General features: G+C 41.3%; 2 protein-coding genes across 13 annotated transcripts in view; one reads left to right on the top strand and one right to left on the bottom strand.

Annotated features, from left to right (window-relative positions):
- The window catches only part of LOC110506264 (bifunctional glutamate/proline--tRNA ligase), a 57,098-nt gene extending 48,040 nt beyond the window's left edge, over positions 1-9,058 (bottom strand). For 4 of the 9 annotated variants that reach the window (XR_016492165.1, XR_016492164.1, XM_090221726.1 and 1 more), the window contains exons 1-3: positions 3,440-3,647; positions 857-941; positions 509-608 (exon numbers count right to left, since the gene is read on the bottom strand). Coding sequence is in view for 6 of the 9 variants with exons in the window: in XM_090221726.1 (XP_090077852.1) it covers positions 509-608; positions 857-941; positions 3,440-3,575 (321 nt within the window). In the remaining 3 variants the exon portion in view is untranslated. Of the gene's footprint in view, positions 1-508; positions 609-856; positions 942-3,439; positions 3,648-8,605 lie in introns of those variants that run through there. The other 5 variants (XR_016492166.1, XM_090221727.1, XM_021585698.3 and 2 more) reach the window with 3 other exon arrangements.
- A 624-nt stretch (positions 9,059-9,682) lies between these two features.
- On the top strand, positions 9,683-19,795 carry spdya (speedy/RINGO cell cycle regulator family member A). Of its 4 annotated transcripts, none has more exons than XM_090221730.1 (7): positions 9,683-9,794; positions 13,425-13,737; positions 13,900-13,958; positions 17,671-17,756; positions 18,034-18,205; positions 18,520-18,874; positions 19,138-19,795. In XM_090221730.1, the coding sequence occupies exons 1-7, from the start codon at positions 9,762-9,764 to the stop codon at positions 19,197-19,199; spliced, it is 1,080 nt and encodes a 359-aa protein (XP_090077856.1). In that variant the 5' UTR covers positions 9,683-9,761; the 3' UTR covers positions 19,200-19,795. The 4 variants fall into 4 exon arrangements, with proteins under 4 accessions (XP_090077856.1, XP_090077857.1, XP_021441378.1 ...); XM_090221731.1 differs by having other exon boundaries at positions 9,691-9,794; positions 18,034-18,209; positions 19,138-19,792; XM_021585703.3 differs by lacking the exon at positions 9,683-9,794 and adding an exon at positions 12,568-13,041.
- Position 19,796: the final 1 nt, after the last annotated feature.

Consider the following 19,796-nt stretch of genomic DNA (forward strand, 5'->3'; position numbering starts at 1 on the left):
AACATAAACGTTTTCAATATATTAATTCAAGAAAAGTCACGCCTTGGGAGTTTTATTGAAGACTTAGTTGTTAGCTATCTGTCTAGTTTTGCATGGGAACGCAACTCAAGGGGAGAATAACTACAGATCCTTGTTTGATATCAAGCTGTGTCTCAGCCGGCCGCGACTGGGAGATTCATAAGGCGACGTACAATTGGCCCAGAGTCGTCTGGGTTAGGCCGGCAGGGATGTCCTTGTCCCATCGGGCTCTAGTAATTCCTGTGGCGGGCCGGGCGCATGCACGCTGACATGTTCGCCAGGTGTACGGCGTTTCCTCCGACACATTGGTGTGGCTGGCTTCTGGGTTAAGTGTAAAAAGCGGGTTAAAAAAAAATATATAAAAATGTATTTAGTGGGGCCTCCAAGCTCTGAGTTGAGTAGCCATAACACAGCGAGAGCTAATAATGCTGGGTAAATGTTGGGCAAGCCCAAGCACTTGGGAATCAGTGTGGCAGTGCTAGTCTATCACCTCAGTTTGTTCCAGCATGTTGGAGCCGTACAAGCTCAGAGTGGGAGTCACACGGGCAAGGTAGCGCGTGATGGAGTTCACATCGCTGAACTGCACTGACCTGAGGGAGAGAGGGGGAGAATAACCACTGTCAGCCAGACAAAACACTTGATTATTGTGCCTTATAAAACGTCCTTATATAAGCCTAGTCACTATTGGTACTTCGGCAAAAAACACTAAAGTGTCAAGTAGCTAAACGTAAAATGTAACAAATCCTTTACTCTCTCTTCACACATCAATGACACATCGTCACGAAAACATTTGTGAAGAAAAAGCCATTGCTAGGTGTTGTGGTAGTTGTGTACTCACTCTGAGACACGGAGCTTGTTGTCTTTGCCCTCATCCACAGACAAGTTCACGCTGCCCTTCACATGCTCGGCTGCCAACAGCGCCCCTGCAGGCAAAGAAAGTAATCACAATGTAATTGGAAACTAAAGACCTCACCAGTCCTATCATGCATCCATTACTTGACAGAGTGCCCTAAATATAAAAGTGGAAAGTGTGTGTGTGTGTGTTGATTTCATAACCCTTAGTTACCAACTAGCCAGGGGGCACCCCAGAGACTAAACAAGTTCCAAAACACACAAAATGTTATGTGAGCACATTGTTGTGCGCCAGACAATGGATAGGCTGGACATTCCTAGAGATGAGTTCGGATTGGTCTGCCATGTAGCGCGCTTCGGTCTATAACCAGTGATGCAAATTTAGCAATTTTGTTCCTAGATTAAGCAATTTTTCAGACTACCATGGCAACAATTTTATCAACTTTTAAAATTGTATTTTGAACTTTTAGCAACTTTTGAAAAGTGACTCAAATGCTAAAATGCACGCATTTTCCCTCTAAATGACACAAAAACAATTTTCTCTGTCACACACTCAGTCACAACACACATGCCTGGCTGCGAAAGTGCATTGTGAGTGACGTCAGCAGCAGGCGCTCAGCTAGTGCACATGAAGCAGCAGGCCAGCAGCAATTTCAGCAAATTGCAAATCATTGTTGGCTGACAGCAGCAGCAGTAGTACTGGTTCGACGAGCCAAACCCAATTAATATAGTTGGTCATGGATGTTCGATCTTGAACAGAACATGAATCAACATGTCTCAATCAAAATTGTACAGCCAGAAGTACAGAATAGAGTCGCAGTCTGTACCTGAACAAATGTCAAATCATATTTTTTGCAGAGATGACCAGTCAATTTGAGTAACGTTATTGTGTATTCTACATAATGACTCAGTTTTACATTGTCACGCAATGACATCACAACGTAATTTAGCAACAAATCAACCTGCCTCGAGCAACTTACCCTGAAAATTAGTTTGCAACCCTGTCTATAACATTAGCTGCTCAGTATGTGTAGACAATCCTTGCTACTGCAGCTTTTTTGAAAAATATAACATTAGCCATGGAAAACTGCAGAAGTGTTGCTACTGCGCTCAACATTGCTGCCCAGAAAAGACACGCTGCTGTGATGTATTCATCCATGTGTATGGGTAAGAGTCTAACTACATTTTCAGATATTATGCATTGCTAATTTTGTCAGAAAGTTGTTTTCCTTGCAAGTTAAAGCGTACTGTTAGCAAGTTAGCGAACGTTAGCTAGTTACCTACCTGCAGATTCATACTCCAGCGTTACATGCATGGTGGCTAGGTATGACAATGCGTTCGTACTGTAGGTGTGGGTTAGGATTGTGGTTTACTGTTTAGCTAATTACACCTACCTACTTAATAGGTGTAGACAAAGAAGAGCTCTCCAGTAGGCGTACTAAAACATTCAAGGGCCATTTTACCAAAAGGAGGGTTACAAGTTAATTACCTTTCAAATCAGAATTACTTTCCCAATGTTCCTCAACTGCAGTGTTTGATATACCATTTTTTTTATTTTTTTATCTGAATCTATTTTTACACAATGTAAAAAATAAAAAATAAACATGATTTCAAATGTTGCAACATAAGACCGAATTGAGGCGGTCGGTCTAATTGACAAATATCTGTCAACTAGGGCCAGGACGATACCAGTATCACGATCCTCGTTAGTATCAAGGCAAGGAAACAAAACACGAAGCAGAACTGACTTCTTGATGAAAAACAACCCTAAATGTTGGAAACAAACATGATTATGATATCATCCAGAATGCTTGTGTTTGGTATTTTAGACTAGCTAGTATGCATACTTAAGAAACTTGCCAAAATTGTTCTGTAACAAAAGTCACAAGAGTGGTTTCAGTTGTTTTTGTGTACTCAACAGCTTTAAACTGTGAATAACTTCCCATCAACAAGCCAATGATAAATTCTGATTGGAATGCATAAACCAGTTCAAGTAATTCCAGCTGGTCTCTTACGTCGTTTGCATCAGCAAGTTATTATTGCAAACGCCATGACAGCAACTATCCAAAGAAAAATAGACTCAAATTAAATGTTATTTGCCACATGCGAATACAACAAGTGTAGTAGACCTTACCGTGAAATGGTTACTTACAAGCTTAACCAACATTAAGAAAATATTTATCAACTAAAGTAAAAAAATAAAAATAAAAAAAGTTTTAAAAAAGAGTAACGAGGCTATACACAGGGGGAACTAGTCAATGTGTGGGGCCACAGTCAAAAGTCTGGACACACCTACTCAGGGTAGCCTAGTGGTTAGAGCGTTGGACTAGTAACCGAAAGGTTGCAAGTTCGAATCCCTGAGCTGACAAGGTACAAATCTGTCGTTCTGCCCCTGAACAGGCAGTTCCTAGGCAGTCATTGAAAATAAGAATTTGTTCTTAATAACTGACTTGCCTAGTTAAATAAAGTTAAAATTAAAGGGTATTTATATTTTATACATTGTAGAATAATAGTGAAGACAAACTATGATAACACATATGGAATCATGTAGTAAACAAAAATGCTTCACCTGGAATGCTTTTCCAACAGCCTTGAAGGAGTTCCCACATATGCTGAGCACTTGTTGGCTGCTTTTCCTTCACTCTGCGGTCCAACTCATCCCAAACCATCTCAATTGGGTTGAGGTCGGGTGATGTGGAGGCCATGTCATCTGATGCAGCACCATCGCTCTCCTTGGTCAAATAGCCCTTACACAGCCTGGAGGTATGTTTTGGGTCATGTTCTGTTGAAAAACAAATGATATCCCATCTGGTTTGCGCTTAATGGGACTGGCGAATCACTGAAGAATGCTGTGGTAGCCATGCTGGTTAAGTGTGTCTTGATTTCAATTTATTAAAAAAAAAAGTTAAATCACTGACAGTGTCACCAGCATGGCAGGCCCACACCAAAAATCTCACATTTGGACTCATCAGACCAAAGGACAGATTTCCACCGGTCTAATGTCCATTGCTTGCGTTTTTTGGCAAAAGAAAGTCTCTTCTTATTGGTGTCCTTTAGTAGTGGTTTCTTTGCAGAAATTATACCATGAAAGCCTGATTCATGCAGTCTCCTCTGAACAGTTGATGATGAGATGTGTCTGTTACTTGAACTCTGAAGCATTTATTTGGGCTGCAATTTCTTAGACTGGTAACTCTAATGAACTTATCCTCTGCAGCAGAGGTAACTCTGGATCTTCCTTTCCTGTGGCGGTCCTCATGAGAGCCGGTTTTATCACAGCGCTTGGTGGTTTTTGCGACTGCACTTGAAAAAACTAAGTTCTTGACATTTTCCAGATTGACTGACATTCATGTCTTAAAGTAATGGACTGTCGTTTCTCTTTGCTAATTTGAGCTGTTATTGCCATAATATGGTCTTTCACCAAATAGGGCCATCTTCTGTATACCACCCCTACCTTGTCACAACACAACTGATTGCCTCAAATGCATTAAGAAGGAAAGAAACTCCACAAATGAACATTTAACAAGAAACACCTGTCAATTGAAATGCATTCCAGGTGACTATCTCATGAAGCTGGTTGAGAGAATGCCAAGAGTGTGCAAAGCTGTCATCAAGGGTGGATACTTTGAAGAATCTCATAAAATATAGCATTCCAGGTGAAGCTTTTTTGGTTAGTACATGATTCCACATGTGTTTACATACTTGATGTCTTCACTATTATTCTACAATGTAGAATGTATTTTTAACTCTTATGAGTAGATGTGTCCACACTTTTGACTGGTACTGTACATAGATAATAGATAATCGATAGATAGATAATAGATAATAAAACAGCGAGGAGCAGCAGTGTAAAAATGGAGGGGGGAGTCAGTGCAAATAGTCCAAGTTCGATTAGCAGTCTCATGGGTTGGGGGTAGAAGCTGTTAAGAAGCATTCTGGACCAAGTCCTGGCACTCAGGTATCGCTTGCGGTGCGGTAGCAGAGAGAACAGTCTATGATTAGGGTGGCTGGATCATCTTGAACCATGTGCGAAAATGACTTAAGATGCAGCCATCTTATGACCTTGCAAGAAACATTTCGCAAAACGTTTTAATTAACCAGATAGCCATTTACTCACCAAATATGCACCTGAGGTACCTACAGTTGAAGTCGGAAGTTTAGATAAACAAGTTTTAAATGACTCCAACCTATGTGTTTCAACCACTTCACAAATGTATTGTTAAAACTATAGTTTTGGCAAGTCAGTTAAGACATCTACTTTGTGCATAACTAATTTTTCCATCAATTGTTTACAGACAGATTATTTCACTGTATCACAATTCCAGTAGGTCAGAAGTTAACATACACTAAGTTGACTGTGTCTTTAAACAGCTTAGAAAATTCCAGAAAATGATGTCATTGCTTTAGAGGCTTCTTGTATTCTAATTGACATAATTTGAGTCAATTGGAGGTGTACCCGTGGATGTATTTCAAGGCCTACCTTCAAACTCAGTGCCTCTTTGCTTGACATCATAGGAAAATCTAAAGAAATCAGCCAAGACCTCAGAAATAAATTGTAGACCTCCACAAGTCTGGTTCATCATTGGGAGCAATTTCCAAATGCCTGAAGGTACCACGTTCATATGTACAAACAATAGTACGCAAGTATAAACACCATGGGACCACGCAGACGTCATACCGCTCAGGAAGGAGACGCATTCTGCCTCCTAGAGATGAATGTACTTTGGTGCGAAAAGTAGAAATCAATCCCAGAACAACAGCAAAGGACCTTGTGGAGATGCTGGAGGAAACCAGTACAAAAGTATTGATATCCACAGTAAAACGAGTCCTATATTGACATAACCTGAAAGGCCACTCAGCAAGGAAGAAGCCACTGCTCCAAAACCGCCATAAAAAAGCCAGTTTTACAGCTGCACATGGGGACAAAGATCATACTTTTTGGAGAAATGTCCTCTGGTCTGATGAAACAAAAATATTATTGTTTGGCCATAATGACCGTTTGGAGAAAAACGGGGCGGCTTGCAAGCTGAAGAACACCATTCCAACCGTGAAGCAAGGGGGTGGCAGCATCATGTTGTGGGGGTGGGGGTGCACGTCACAAAATAGACGGCATCATCAGGAGGCAGGAAAATGATGTGGATAGAGTATAGCAAAATCTCAAGAAATCAGTCAGGAAGTTAAAGCTTGGTCACAAATGGGTCTTCCAAAAGGACCAAGACCCAAAGCATGCTTCCAAAGTTGTGGCAAAATGGCTTCAGGACAACAAAGTCAAGGTATTGAAGTGGCCATCACAAAGCCCTGACCTCAATCCCATAGAAAGTTTGTGGGAAGAACTGAAAAAGCATGTGCGAGCAAGTAGGCCCACAAATCTGACTCAATTGCACCAGCTGTCAGAAAACCTCCCTGGTGTGTGTGGTTGAATCTGTGCTTGAAACTCCCAGCACGACTTTGAAGGGCCTTAAAAAAAAAAGAAATGTCCCTTTTTCAGGACCCTGTCTTTCAAAGACAATTTGTAAAAAATCCAAATAACTTCACAGATCTTCATTGTAAAGGCTTTAAACACTGTTCCCATGCTTGTTCAATAAACCATAAACAATTAATGAACATGCACCTGTGGAACGGTCATTAAGACACTAACAGCTTACAGACGGTAGGCAATTAAGGTCAATTATGAAAACTTAGGACACTAAAGAGGCCTTTCAACTGGCTCTGAAAAACACCAAAAGAAAGATGCCCAGGGTCCCTGCTCGTCTGCGTGAATGTGCCCTGCAAGGAGGCATGAGGACTGCAGATGTGGCCAGGGCAGTAAATTACAATGTCCGTACTGTGAGACGCCTAAGACAGCGCTTCAGGGAGACAGGATGGACAGCTGATCGTCCTCGCAGTGACAGACCACGTGTAACAACACGTGCACAGGTTCGGTACATACGAACATCGCACCTATGGGACAGGTACAGGATGGCAACAACTGCCCAAGTTACACCAGGAACGCACAATCCCTCCATCAGTGCTCAGACTGTCCACAATAGGCTGAGAGAGGCTGGACTGAGGGCTTGTAGGCCTGTTGTAAGGCAGGTCCTCACCAGACATCACCGGCAACAACGTCGCCTATGGGCACAAATCCACCGTCACTGGACCGGACAGGACTGGCAAAATGTGCTCTTCACTGACGAGTCACGGTTGGTCAGATTCATGTTTATCATTGAAGGAATGAGTTACACTGAGGCTTGTACTCTGGAGTGGGATCAATTTGGAGGTGGAGGGTCCGTCGTGGTCTGGGGCAGAGTGTCACAGCATCATTGGACTGAGCTTTGTTGTCATTGCAGGCCATCTCAACGCTGTGCGTTACAGGGAAGACATCCTCCTCCCTCATGTGGTACCCTTCCTGCAGGCTCATCCTGACCTAACCCTACAGCATGACAATGCCACCAGCCATACTGCTCATTGTGTGTGTGATTTCCTGCAAGACAGGAATGTCAGTGTTCTACCATGGTCAGCGACAAGCCCGGATCTCAATCCCATTGAGCACTTCTGGGACCTGTTGGCTCGGCAGGTGAGGGCTAGGGCCATTCCCCCCAGAAATGTCTGGGAACTTGCAGGTGCCTTGGTGGAAGAGTGGGGTAACATCTCACAGCAAGAACTGGCAAATCTGGTGCAGTCCACGAGGAGGAGATGCACTGCAGTACTTAATGCAGCTGGTGGCCACACCAGATACTGACTGTTACTTTGACCCCCCTTTGTTCAGGGACACATTATTCAATTTCTGTTCGTCACATGTCTGTGGAACTTGTTCAGTTTATGTCTCAGTTGTTGAATCTTGTTATGTTCTTACAAATATTTACACATGTTAAGTTTGCTGAAAATAAACGCAGTTGACAGTGAGGGCCTTTCTTTTTTTGCTGTGTTTGTGTGGGGTAGTCATTAAAATAAAATCATGTTACACACCATTGCACACAGTTAGTCCATGCAATTTATCTGACTTGTTAGCAAATTTTTACTCCTTAAGTTTAGGCTTGCCATAAAAGGGGCTGAATACTTATAGATTCAATATATTTCAGCATTTTGTAAACATTTCTAAAATATAATTCCCCGTTGACATGATGGGGTATCGTGTGTAGATAATTTAAAAATGTCGGCTGTAACAACAAAATGTGGTTAAGGTCAAGGGGTGTGAATATGTTAAGGTACTGTACTGTACCGGGCGAAACAAAAGTAAATGAAGATAGTTGCAGGCAGGGCAGATATTTGGTGAGTAACGAACGCGTTGACATACAGTAAGTCAACGCTTGCAGAGCTGTCTAATGGTTAGATGACTAGAAGCATTCTGGGCAGAAAGATCATCTCGTCATATTCATCGTCGGTCCAAATACTGGTTCACTTCCCATCTAGCGTAGCTTCATTATTAAGCTAGCTAGCTACGTTAGCTGTGTTGTGACTTATTTAGCTGACATTTCCAACGACTATTGTTACAGCATGCATTGAGAACATAAAATATCTAACTATAGCTAGGATCAATTTACTACATTAAATATCAACATAACATCTATAATTACTTATTTCCTGGCGATAGTTTCGACATTGTGTCACGACAACAGAAGTCTAGCTAGCTCTCAGTAGCTATAATGAACTGTCATCACGGACCCTCACTGTCAGGCGACACATGATAGCTTACTTTTACTAGCCAAAGATTCTTATCCATATTTGAGCTTTACCTAGCAAACAATACTATCACGCTTACCTAAAGGAGGGTTGCTACTGTTGATGGTAAGGTTTAAAGCCATGCTTTCTCTTCCCTTTCTGTTCGTGAAGGCTCTCGCACTGTCCAGAAGCTTTTCGAAAGTCTGCCCTCTGACAACGTTCTCTTCAAGCAAAGATTATGGATATACTGACAAGAGACTTGTCTATCCGCCCGAACAATGGCAGTCGTTGTCCACAAAGCGGCACGGCGCACCGTTTAGCTCCCGCCTATCCTTTCTTTGGATTGGTATCCACCACATCTAATTATTGTAACCTATTTTGAATTATAAACTGTGTGGTTCGATCCCTGAATGCTGATTGGCTGACCGCCGTGGTATATCAAACCATATATAATGGGTGTGACAAAACATGTATTTTTACTGCCCTAATTACGTTTATGATAGCAATAAAGAACCTCAGGGTTTGTGGTGTATGGCTAATATACCACGGCTTTGAGTCATGCCTAAGAACAGCCCTTAGCCGTGGTATATGGGCCATATACCACACCCCGTTGGGCCTTTAACTTAAATATTCGATGAGGGTTGTTGAGGTCAACCTCCTGTGTTCATTGGAGAGAGACGCTATGCTACTTGCCTCAATCATGAATATGCATTCTCGAAACAACTCCGAAATTAAGTGTTTTTTTCTCAGTTGCCAGGATGTCACGTGTCCTACTTATGTCAGTACACTCGTATTATGCATTACGAAACGTCTATTAGATCAAATAAACCTCACGTAGCAAATAAACCATACATTTTTTTGGTATGATCTTAGTCTCCATGTCCAGTTGCAAACCGTAGTCTGGCTTTTTTATGGCAGTTTTGGAGCCGTGGCTTCTTCCTTGCTGAGCGGCCTTTCAGGTTATGTTAATACAAGACTCATTTTACTGTGGATATAGATACTTTTGTACCCGTTTCCTCAATCATCTTCACAAGATCCTTTGCCGTTGTTCTGGGATTGATTTCTACTTTTCGCACCAAAGTACATTCATCTCTAGGAGCTGCGGTCTTATGGTGGTCTTATAGTGTTTATACTTGCGTAGTATTGTTTGTACAGATGAACGCAGTACCTTCAGGCATTTGGAAATTGCTCCCAATGATGAACCAGACTTGTGGAGGTCTACAATCAGGTCTTGGCTGATTTCTTTAGATTTTCCCATGATGTCAAGCAAAGAGGCACTGAGTTTGAAGGTAGGCCTTGAAATACATTCACAGGTACACCTCCAATTGACTCAAATGATGTCAATTAGCCTACCAGAAGCTTCTAAAGCCATGACATAATTTTCTGGAATTTTCTAAGCTGTTTAAAGGCAGTCAACTTAGTGTAAGTAAACTTCTGACCCACTGGAATTGTGATACTGTGAATTATAAGTGAAATAATCTGCCTGTAAACAATTGTTGGAAAAATTACTTGTGTCATGCACAAAGTAGATGTCATATCCGACTTGCTAAAACTATAGTTTAACAAGAAATTTGTGGAGTGGTTGAAAAACGAGTTTTAATGACTCCAACCTAAGTGTATGTAAACTTCTGAGTTCAACTGTATGCATTGTAGATTACCTAACTGAAAAAAAAAATCTAAAAAAAAATTATATAGCTGGCGACTAGTTCAGCTGCGTTGGGTGCAGTTCATTCACCACCATGCCACAGAGCTCCACTATGTGTTTCCCAAAGTTGGTCCTGGGGCCACCATTGTTAATGTTGTAAATGACTATTGTAGCTGGAAACGGCAGACTTTTTAAGGAATATCTACATATGCGTACAGAGGCCCATTATCAGCAACTATCACTCTTGTGTTCCAATGGCACGTTGTGTTAGCTAATCCAAGTTTATCATTTTAAAATGCAAATTGATCACTAGAAAACCATTTTGCAATTATGTTAGCACAGCTGAAAACTGTTGTTCTGATTAAAGCAGCAAATAAACTTGCCTCTGTCAAGTGTCTGTGTTCTTTTGCCCATCTTAATCTTTTATTTTTATTGGCCAGTCTGAGATATGGCTTTTTCTTTGCAACTCTGCCTAGAAGGCCAGCATCCCGTAGTTGCCTCTTCACGGTTGACGTTGAGACTGGTGTTTTGGCGGTACTATTTAATGAAGCTGCCAGCTGAGGACTTGTGAGGCGTCTATTTCTCAAACTAGACACTCTAATGTACTCTTGCTCAGTTGTGCACCGGGGCCTCCCACTCCTCTTTCTTTTCTGGTTAGAGACAGTTTTCGCTGTTCTGTGAAGGGAGTAGTACACAGCATTGTACGAGATCTTCAGTTTCAATTTCTCACATGGAATAGCCTTAATTTCTTAGAACAAGACTAGACTGACGAGTATCAGAAGAAAGTTATTTGTTTCTGGCCATTTTGAGCCTTTAATCGAACCCACAAATACTGATGCTCCAGATACTCAACTAGTCTAAAGAAGGCCTGTTTTATTGCTTCTTTTATCAGAACAACAGCTTTCAGCTGTACTAACATAATTGCAGAAGGTTTTCTAATGACCAATTAACCTTTTAAAATGATAAACTTGGATTAGTTAACACAACGTGCCATTGGAACACAGGAGTGATGGTTGCTGATAATGGGCCTCTGTATGCCTATGTAGATATTTAATTAATAATCAGTCGTTCCCAGCTAAAATAGTAATTTAAAACATTAACAATGTCTACACTGTTTTTCTGATCAATTTGATGTTATTTTAATTGACAAACATTTTTGAACGGCAGTGTATGCCTTTTATTTCAATGCATGTGTAGGATTTATCTGGCATAGTTTGCATCTGGCATAGTCAGCTGTGTTATTCACTGGTTATTTTCACAGTGATGGCGGCATTTGAAGTCAGCCTTGTTGTGACTTGGTAGCGTGTATTATGCATTTATTTCATGTTGCAGTTCCACAAGTAGAGTTAATTTATGAGGAGGTTGAGTAGTGCTTGAAATTGTACACAGAGTTCCACAGACTTTAAACCTAATATAATTCATGCTTGGAGTAATTTTTTGTTGTTGTTTTTGCTGTTCTCCAAAAATAATTTTAGAGATTTTGCCATTCCCTAGGTTTAGCTGAACTGATGCCACCGCATTACAAATTACTATAACAGTGAAATTATGCAACAATCTTTTTAAATGATCTTAACAGGCCCTTGGACCACTGACAATGTAACCCTTTTCCTTGTTTTCTTTGAGTTTATTTACATTTGTTTTGTGTGTGTCAATTTCCACCAGCCCACCCAACACAAAAATGGTCCAGCCCATCTGTAATTTACCAGAATTGCCAAATGGCCAATGTGCCCCTGGCTGTGATAGTTGTAAGCCTAATTTATATTTTTTCAGTAAACTAGTGCAATTTTGGTTTCATATATTGGTATGAAAATAAACACATCAACTTGCTATTTAGAGCATTTCCCCAAAATACATGTCCTGTTTTTGGCTTCAAAGACTATAATAATTGTCGGTTATAACAAATGTTCAATGTCATGCAGTGACATAATTATAATTGAGATAATGCAAATCTTTAATGATTACTTAGTTGGGCTAACTATTTTTTACTTCTTGCTATAGGCCTACTTCATCAGCATCCTCTGCTTGCATCCCTAATTCCTACCTGCAGCCTACAACAACAACAAAAAAACATACATTACGGAGGGCACACCGTTCTTATTATACTTCAGTGGGACACACTTGTGACTTGGATGATGCAATGAATGTTGCACATTTAAATTATAAAACGAGAATGCAATGCGAATGAGAAAATTCACCCTGATATTGTAAACATTTAATTTGGTACTCGAGGTACTTCACGTGATGTGTCAAGCCTCGATATTAAACACAAACAAATACCGGTTGATCATAATTAGGCACGTCTCTCCATTACTTTGTGTGAAATTGCGCAAACTCAAAAAATGATGAATGGATACCACTTTAAAGTGTCTAATTATTCCTACACAATGTTCAAGCCCCAAGTTCTGGGACATTTGTGCATATGGCGGAGGCGCACTAATGGAGGTCCGAGGTGAAATTGAAGGAGGCGATTTGGACCTAGGTCTCTACACATCGTAGGCGGGTTTTCTCCCTGTTCAATTGCCCGTCTGTAAACGACATTGCGCGGTTCTGATAAAAATCAGTTCCATTCTTCGACGTGTCTTCAAGCGCGCTCCCGTCAAGCAGTTAGTCGCCTGCACCTGTGTGAGAGGACGAGGAGGCACCTTTCATTTCACCATTGACAGTTTCCCCCTCATTAAATAATTGTTTACTGAAATAACCATACACATACCAATTACCCAGTTGATACACTTTTACTCGAATAACAACTGTTTTCCTTGCCCTGTCACAACAACATAGCAGCTAGCTAGTTACTGTAGCATAGGACGATCTGAGGAAACCTTTCAGATTTCTTCAAGTCTTGATTTCCACGTCTGACTCTGACACCACACTACTATTTGTTCTAAGCAAAGGTAAGATATGGCTACTTCATCTGTAGACCAACATATTCGTAAGTCAACAAAATGAATTGTGTGGTTGTCCCCCATAGACTTTTGGCAGCCGGCTCCTGTCATAGCCAGCCGAAGTGACCGCTTCTGTCGTTAGCCAACGGAGCCGGATAACTAGCTGTGCAGTAACGTAGTTGTTTATGTTGCTAGCCAGTTAGCTACAAAATGAATGTCTATGCTTGCTGACCTTTTAACTCGCTATCATTTCTCCAGCGTAGCTAGTTTCAAAGCAATTGGTTCTTAACTAATTTATCTACGTCAACAAGCTACTAAAACATGTCAAAATAGAATTGTATCACATTGTTGCCAGTCATTAATTTATCCCACACTACTTATGTCACTACCAGGTCAGGAACACTCCCTCAGAAAACATTTCACTAGTGACCATTCATGAACTAATCAGCAGCATGATGAAACACACACACAGCTGGTGCCAGACACCCCCCTCAGTCACGGTGAGAATCAAACCCAACACAGCACACACCCTCCAGATCAAGAGAGGCCTGAGGCTGAAGAGACCCAACCTGCAAGTGGCCCAGGGGCCTCCTGGCAAGAGTCAACCCAGCCAAAGTCATGTCGAGGCCGCAAAGGGAAAAATCATATGGGGCCCGACACTTGTCATTCAACGAGAAGAGATGGCAGCCTTCTTCAGACTTTTTGGTGAGCCAAAGAGTACAGTCCACTTACACCAGTCATAATATCTGAGGTTGTTTGTTAAAAGTTGATAGAGCCCACTCAACAATTTGTTTTATTGAGGCTTGGCACATCTCAGATTAGAGACAATGAACAGTCGGTTTCTCATGCAATTTTATTTGATTACAGATGATGATTTGATACAAGACTTTCTGTGGATGGACTGCTGTTGCAAAGTCACAGACAAGGTAAAAAGCATTGCTTTGGAGGTTACCAATTTTATTTGTGTGTAGTGATTAAAGTATACAACTTCGGATGGACATGAGTACTCGAACGGACATCAAAACTTTATCTTTAACCAGGGATCAAAAATAAAAAATAAAAAATACTGTAAATCTATTTGGTCAACATTTTGTCTTGAAGATCACGTTAATTTTCTCGGAATCTAGTGTTCCATTTGTACATGTGCATTTACATGACAACAAAAAAGGATCCAAGCCAAGCATCACAGTTCTTCCTAAATTCCCTTCTCCCTCCCTTTAGGCCTACAGAAATAAATGCCTATAAAAACGTATCTAACTGACGGGATACACAAGCTACATTCCTTGCCAAATGATTACAGTTTTATCACAAATTCAAAATGGACTGGTTGACTGAAGTAGGGAAATATTTTACAACAACTAGCTGGAGTTTTGGACTAATTACGTCCAGTCTATTTAATGCCTGGGCTACTTTGCGGTTGTCATTAGTTACCACAGCCACAAAGTCAAACTTGGCTATATTGAAGACATTCCTGAAAACAAAAAATAGCTTTTTGGTCTTAATGTTAGGCATACGGTTAGCAGTGTGGTTAGGTTTTAAAGAAGATAAATTGTAGAAATAGGTCAGGTTTGACTTTTTGGCTATGGTAACTAGTGCCGACCCTACTTTTGCAAACTGCTAGTGCCATTTAGAATTGGTTAGCCTAGGCTATAAACTCCCTAAACATAGACAGGTTCCACACTGACAATATGCAAAATCATCTGTTTGATAGAGACGGAGTGTATTTTCATCAGAATCATTAAGCCTAGGCCTACTCGCCAAACAGATGCCATGACTAATTCATCCCCATGAAGTGTGTTCAATGTGGAATTGTTAATCCATTTAGAAAATCCCAAAGAACAGGCAGAATTAACTAAGTCAAAAACAAGACAGATTTTGGTTTGTAACCCTGAATTTTTTTTATTTAGACTTGCCATATTGAGCCCAGTTTCAAATGATCACTAATTGATAACTATTCGAGATGCTCATCACTTCGCACTATTTTATTCTGTTATATTACATGTTTTTTTTACTATAAAATAGGTGTCTTGACTGTAGTAAGGGCTCGGGAAATAAGAGCATCATGTCTGCTAAATTAACAAAACAAGGCCATTGCACAGCCATAGGCTGAAGATTGTGTTCCACGATATAATGTAACCAGTTGATATTGCGGTTTCAATAAATTAATCTTAAAATGGCACTTGTTTTTTTTGGCAGAATTATAATTTCCGCAAATAGGATTCATTATGGTGATAAATTATGCATTGTTGCGCATGGTTTGCATATACAGTACCAGTCAAAAGTTTGGACACACCAACTCCAAGTGTTTTTTTCTTTATTTTTACTATTTTCTATATTGTACAATCGTGGCCAAAAGTTTTGAGAATAACACACATATTAATTTTCACAAAGTCTGCTGCCTCAGTGTCTTTAGATATTTTTGTCAGATGTTACTATGGAATACTGAAGTATAATTACAAGCATTTCCTAAGTGTCCAAGGCTTTTATTGACAATTACATGAATTTAATGCAAAGAGTCAATATTTGCAGTGTTGACCCTTTTTCAAGACCTCCGCAATCCGCCCTGGCATGCTGTCAATTAACTTCTGGGCCACATCCCGACTGATGGCAGGCCATTCTTGCATCATCAATACTTGGAGTTTGTCAGAATTTGTTGTTTTTGTTTGTCCACCCGCATATTGAGGATTGACCACAAGTTCTCAATGGGATTAAGGTCTGGGGAGTTTCCTGGCCATCAATGTTTTGTTCCCCGAGCCACTTAGTTATCACTTTTTCCTCATGGCAAGGTGTTCCATCATGCAGAAAATGGCATTGTTCGTCACCTAAATGTCCCTGGATGGTTGGGAGAAGTTGCTCTCGGAGGATGTGTTGGTACCATTCTTTATTCATGGCTGTGTTCTTAGGCAAAATTGTGAGTGAGCCCACTCCCTTTGCTGAGAAGCAACCCCACACATGAACGGTCTCAGGATGCTGTACTGTTGGCATGACACAGGACTGATGGTAGCGCTCACCTTGTCTTCTCCGGACAAGCTTTTGTCCGGATGCCTCAAACAATCAGAAAGAGGATTCATCAGAGAAAATGACTTTACCCCGGGCCTCAGCATTCCAATCCCTCTACCTTTTGCAGAATATCAGTCTGTCCCTGATGTTTTTCCTGGAGAGAAGTGGCTTCTTTGCTGCCCTTCTTGACACCGGGCCATCCTCCAAAAGTCTTCGCCTCACTCATTGTGCGTTCAGATGCACTCACACCTGCCTGCTGCCATTCCTGAGCAAGCTCTGTACTGGTGGTGCCCCGATCCTGCAGCTGAATCAACTTTAGGAGACGGTCCTAGCGCTTGCTGGACTTTCTTGGGTGCCCTGAAGCCTCCTTAACAACGATTGAACCGCTCTTCTTGAAGTTCTTGATGATCCGATAAATGGTTGATTTAGGTGCAATCTTACTGGCAGCAATATCCTTGCCTGTGAAGCCCTTTTTGTGCAAAGCAATGATGACGGTGTGTGTTTCCTTGCAGGTAACCATGGTTGACAGGAAGAACAATGATTCCAAGCACCACCCTCAGTCTGGTATTCAAACTCAATCAGCATGACAGGGTGATCTCCAGCCTTGTCCTCATCAACTCACACACCTGTGTTAAAGAGAGAATCACTGACATGTCAGCTGGTCCTTTTGTGGCAGTGCTGAAATGCAGTGGAAATGTTTTGGCGATTCAGTACATTTGCATGGCAAAGAGACGTTGCAATTAATTGCAAATCATCTGATCACTCTTCATAACATTCTGGAGTGTATGCAAAATACCATCATTACAAACTGAGGCAGCAGACTTGGTGAAAATTCATATTTGTGTCATTCTCAAAACTATTTGCCACGACTGTAGAATAATAGTGAAGACATTAAAACTATGAAATATCACGTATTGAATCACGTAGTAACCAAATAAGTGTTAAACAAATATATTTTATATTTGAGATTTTACAAAGTAACCACCCTTTGCCTTGATGACAGCTTTGCACACACTTGGCATTCTCTCAACCAGCTTCTTAATGCGCTTGAGTCAGTTGTGTTGTGACAAGGTAGGGGTGGTATACAGAAGATAGCCCTATTTGGTAAAAGACCAAGTCCATATTATGGCAAGAACATCTCAAATGAGCAAAGAGAAACGACAGTCCATTACTTTGACATGGTCAGTCAATCCGGAAACTTCAAGACTGTTGGAAAAACATTCCAGGTGAAGCTGGTTGAGCGAACGCGCAAAGCTGTCAAGGCAAAGGGTGGCTACTTTGAAGAATCTCAAATATAGTATATTTTGATTAATTTTACACTTTTTTGGTTACTACATGATTCCATATGTGTTATTTTATAGTTTCTCTTAACTATCATTCTACAATGTAGAAAATAGTAAAAATAAAGAAAAACCCTGAGATGAGTAGGCATGTCCCAACTTTTGACGAGTACTGTCGATGAATGTGCACATTTTTTTCCCAGTCCGGGACTTGTTCTAAAAATGTTTTTATTCAAGTACAACTGAGTATTTGAACAGTTTTTTTTTTTTCAAAAGCCCATCCCTGTATACAAGCCATGATGATGCATCATATATAAACTCATTTCAATTTCAATTCAACCTCTCTTCCCTATTTCAGTACCTTCTAGCCATGGCGTTTGTCTACTTCAAGAGGGCTCGCTTCAGTATTGGCGAGCACAACAGAACAAACTTTTTCATTGCACTGTAAGTTCTGTGAATCTACTACTCTGAAATAAATAGTTGACTCGCTGTATTCTGAACATCTCAGTAACTTTCAATGGATGCATTTGTATCAGTCTACAAGTCCTAAATGTATCATTTGTTGAGAATCGAATGGGCCGGTGCGGACTGTGACAAACAACCGTTGTAATTGTAGAGCAACTTATCCCCCCCAAAGAGGGAGAGAATTAATTGTATAACTGGCAACAAAAAGCTAGGAATCCTATTTCTGATATTTCATGCCACGTTTTTCTTTTCACAGATACCTAGCCAACACCATGGAGGAGGATGAGGAGGAGAGCAAGTACGAGATCTTCCCATGGGCGCTTGGCAAGACCTGGAGGAAGCACTTCCCTCGCTTTCTCAAGCAGCGGGACAAGCTGTGGGCTCGCATCGAGTACCGGGCTGCCGTCAGCCGCCGCTGCTGCGAGGAGGTAGGTATACAAAACCATTACATGAAATGATGGTGTAGGTCTTCTGCTTTCTCTTGACCTGGATGGAATTCTAACTTGATGCATCAGTGCATAACTCAAGCATGCTGTCAGTCAGATTTGGGCCAACATTTGAGATACATTCATGTGGGTCAAGTTACTAGGATTCGTTCCTGTGTCTTACTGCTATTGTCAGCCGCAATTGTAAATGTATCTATGAACTCTGACAATACAAAATGTACCATCTCTCCTCTTGAATTGGCTGTGTCTTTAACCATGTGTATTTATCCTTGTCTGTGTACACGCCCTCTTTCCAGGTGATGGCCATCGTGCCTACCCACTTTATCTGGCAGCGGGAGCGCGCCGAGCACCACAGCGGCGCTCAGCGGTTCTACATTGGCGACCGGGAGAAGGTCCACATGCCCCGTGGGCCCTCCGCCTCCCCCGCACCCTGTGCCCTCTGCGCCAAGAGCTCCGGCCTGGGCCTCTCTTCCTCCTCGGCCTCTGGATCCTCAACCTCCCTTACCCCCTCCTCGTCCTCCCCGCTACCCTTTGCCCTGGCCCTCTCCCTGGAGACTACTCCACCCAGGTCCCAGGTTTCATCCTCCCGCAGACCTGGCCAAAGAAAGACCAAGGCCCAGCGCCCCTGCTGCTGCACAGAGGAGGCCCCAAGTGAGTGCAGGTGTTGGTTACAGGACGGCTGTGCTATGGTTAATTTCTTAATCATAATTTGGAAGCAAAAGGATGACAACATATTGATTGGCAAGGCTTGCTTGAAGTTACATTAAAATATAATCAATGTAGAGTGACAGCAGCCAAGTTTTAACTTATGTTCTGAAGTAAAACACCCAGCAACGATTTGTTAGACACTCAAGTTATCTTGCTCCTTTAACAACACTCATGTCTAAGCTAACAATTTGAATGTGTTTCGTCAGGGAACGAGTCTTATTGTGGAGCAGGACACGACCCGTCTATGGACTGGATCAACGAGGAGTAGAATAGTACTACAAAAACCAACTCAGGACTACATTTACCAACCCTGGTCCTGTGAAGCATATATTTAGTTTTCATAACATCTATAGAATGCCAATTTACTGCTCTACCTCGATTAGGTGGTTTAAATGGAAACTAGCATTCACAGGGGAATAAATCCTATCTTGAGGATTTGTGTAACTCGAGTGTAGTTTTGTCTCATTTATCAAGTTAGGAATTGGTTCAGGGCTTCTTTGATCAGGGTTTAACTTTAGATAAAGGCATATAACATTTCCCTCAACTGTCCTGACACATGTCATGAAATGTAAAACATTCACTTCACATTGTTCTGTGTATACTTTTTATGTACAAGGACTTAAGTCAAACTCTCGGGGCCTCTGTGCTATTATTCCTTAAAGGTGGACACTTAACAGAACTGATTAATCCCTCAAAACACTTATTTATTTGCTATAGCACTTCAAGGTCTTGCACATTGGGTGGGAACTGTTGACTAATTCCTTAAATATAAATCAGCTGGAAGGATCTGTACATCATTTGATCCATGAGTGAAGTCTTGGGTATGTTCTGTGATACTGACAATAAAGGCTTATGTCCCCCTTAG

This window comes from Oncorhynchus mykiss, chromosome 26, assembly GCF_057628025.1.
Source record: "Oncorhynchus mykiss isolate SJ-2025 chromosome 26, ASM5762802v1, whole genome shotgun sequence".
NCBI classification, from domain to species: domain Eukaryota; kingdom Metazoa; phylum Chordata; class Actinopteri; order Salmoniformes; family Salmonidae; genus Oncorhynchus; species Oncorhynchus mykiss.

What these genes read in the sequence shown, in the direction of transcription:
- spdya (XM_090221731.1), top strand. Translation starts at nt 9,762, where the DNA reads ATGATGTCAAGCAAAGAGGCACTGAGTTTGAAG. An exon ending in GTTGCAAAGTCACAGACAAG is followed by an intron (nt 13,959 to 17,670) that starts GTAAAAAGCATT and finishes TCCCTATTTCAG; the next exon opens with TACCTTCTAGCCATGGCGTT. An exon ending in CTGCACAGAGGAGGCCCCAA is followed by an intron (nt 18,875 to 19,137) that starts GTGAGTGCAGGT and finishes GTGTTTCGTCAG; the next exon opens with GGAACGAGTCTTATTGTGGA.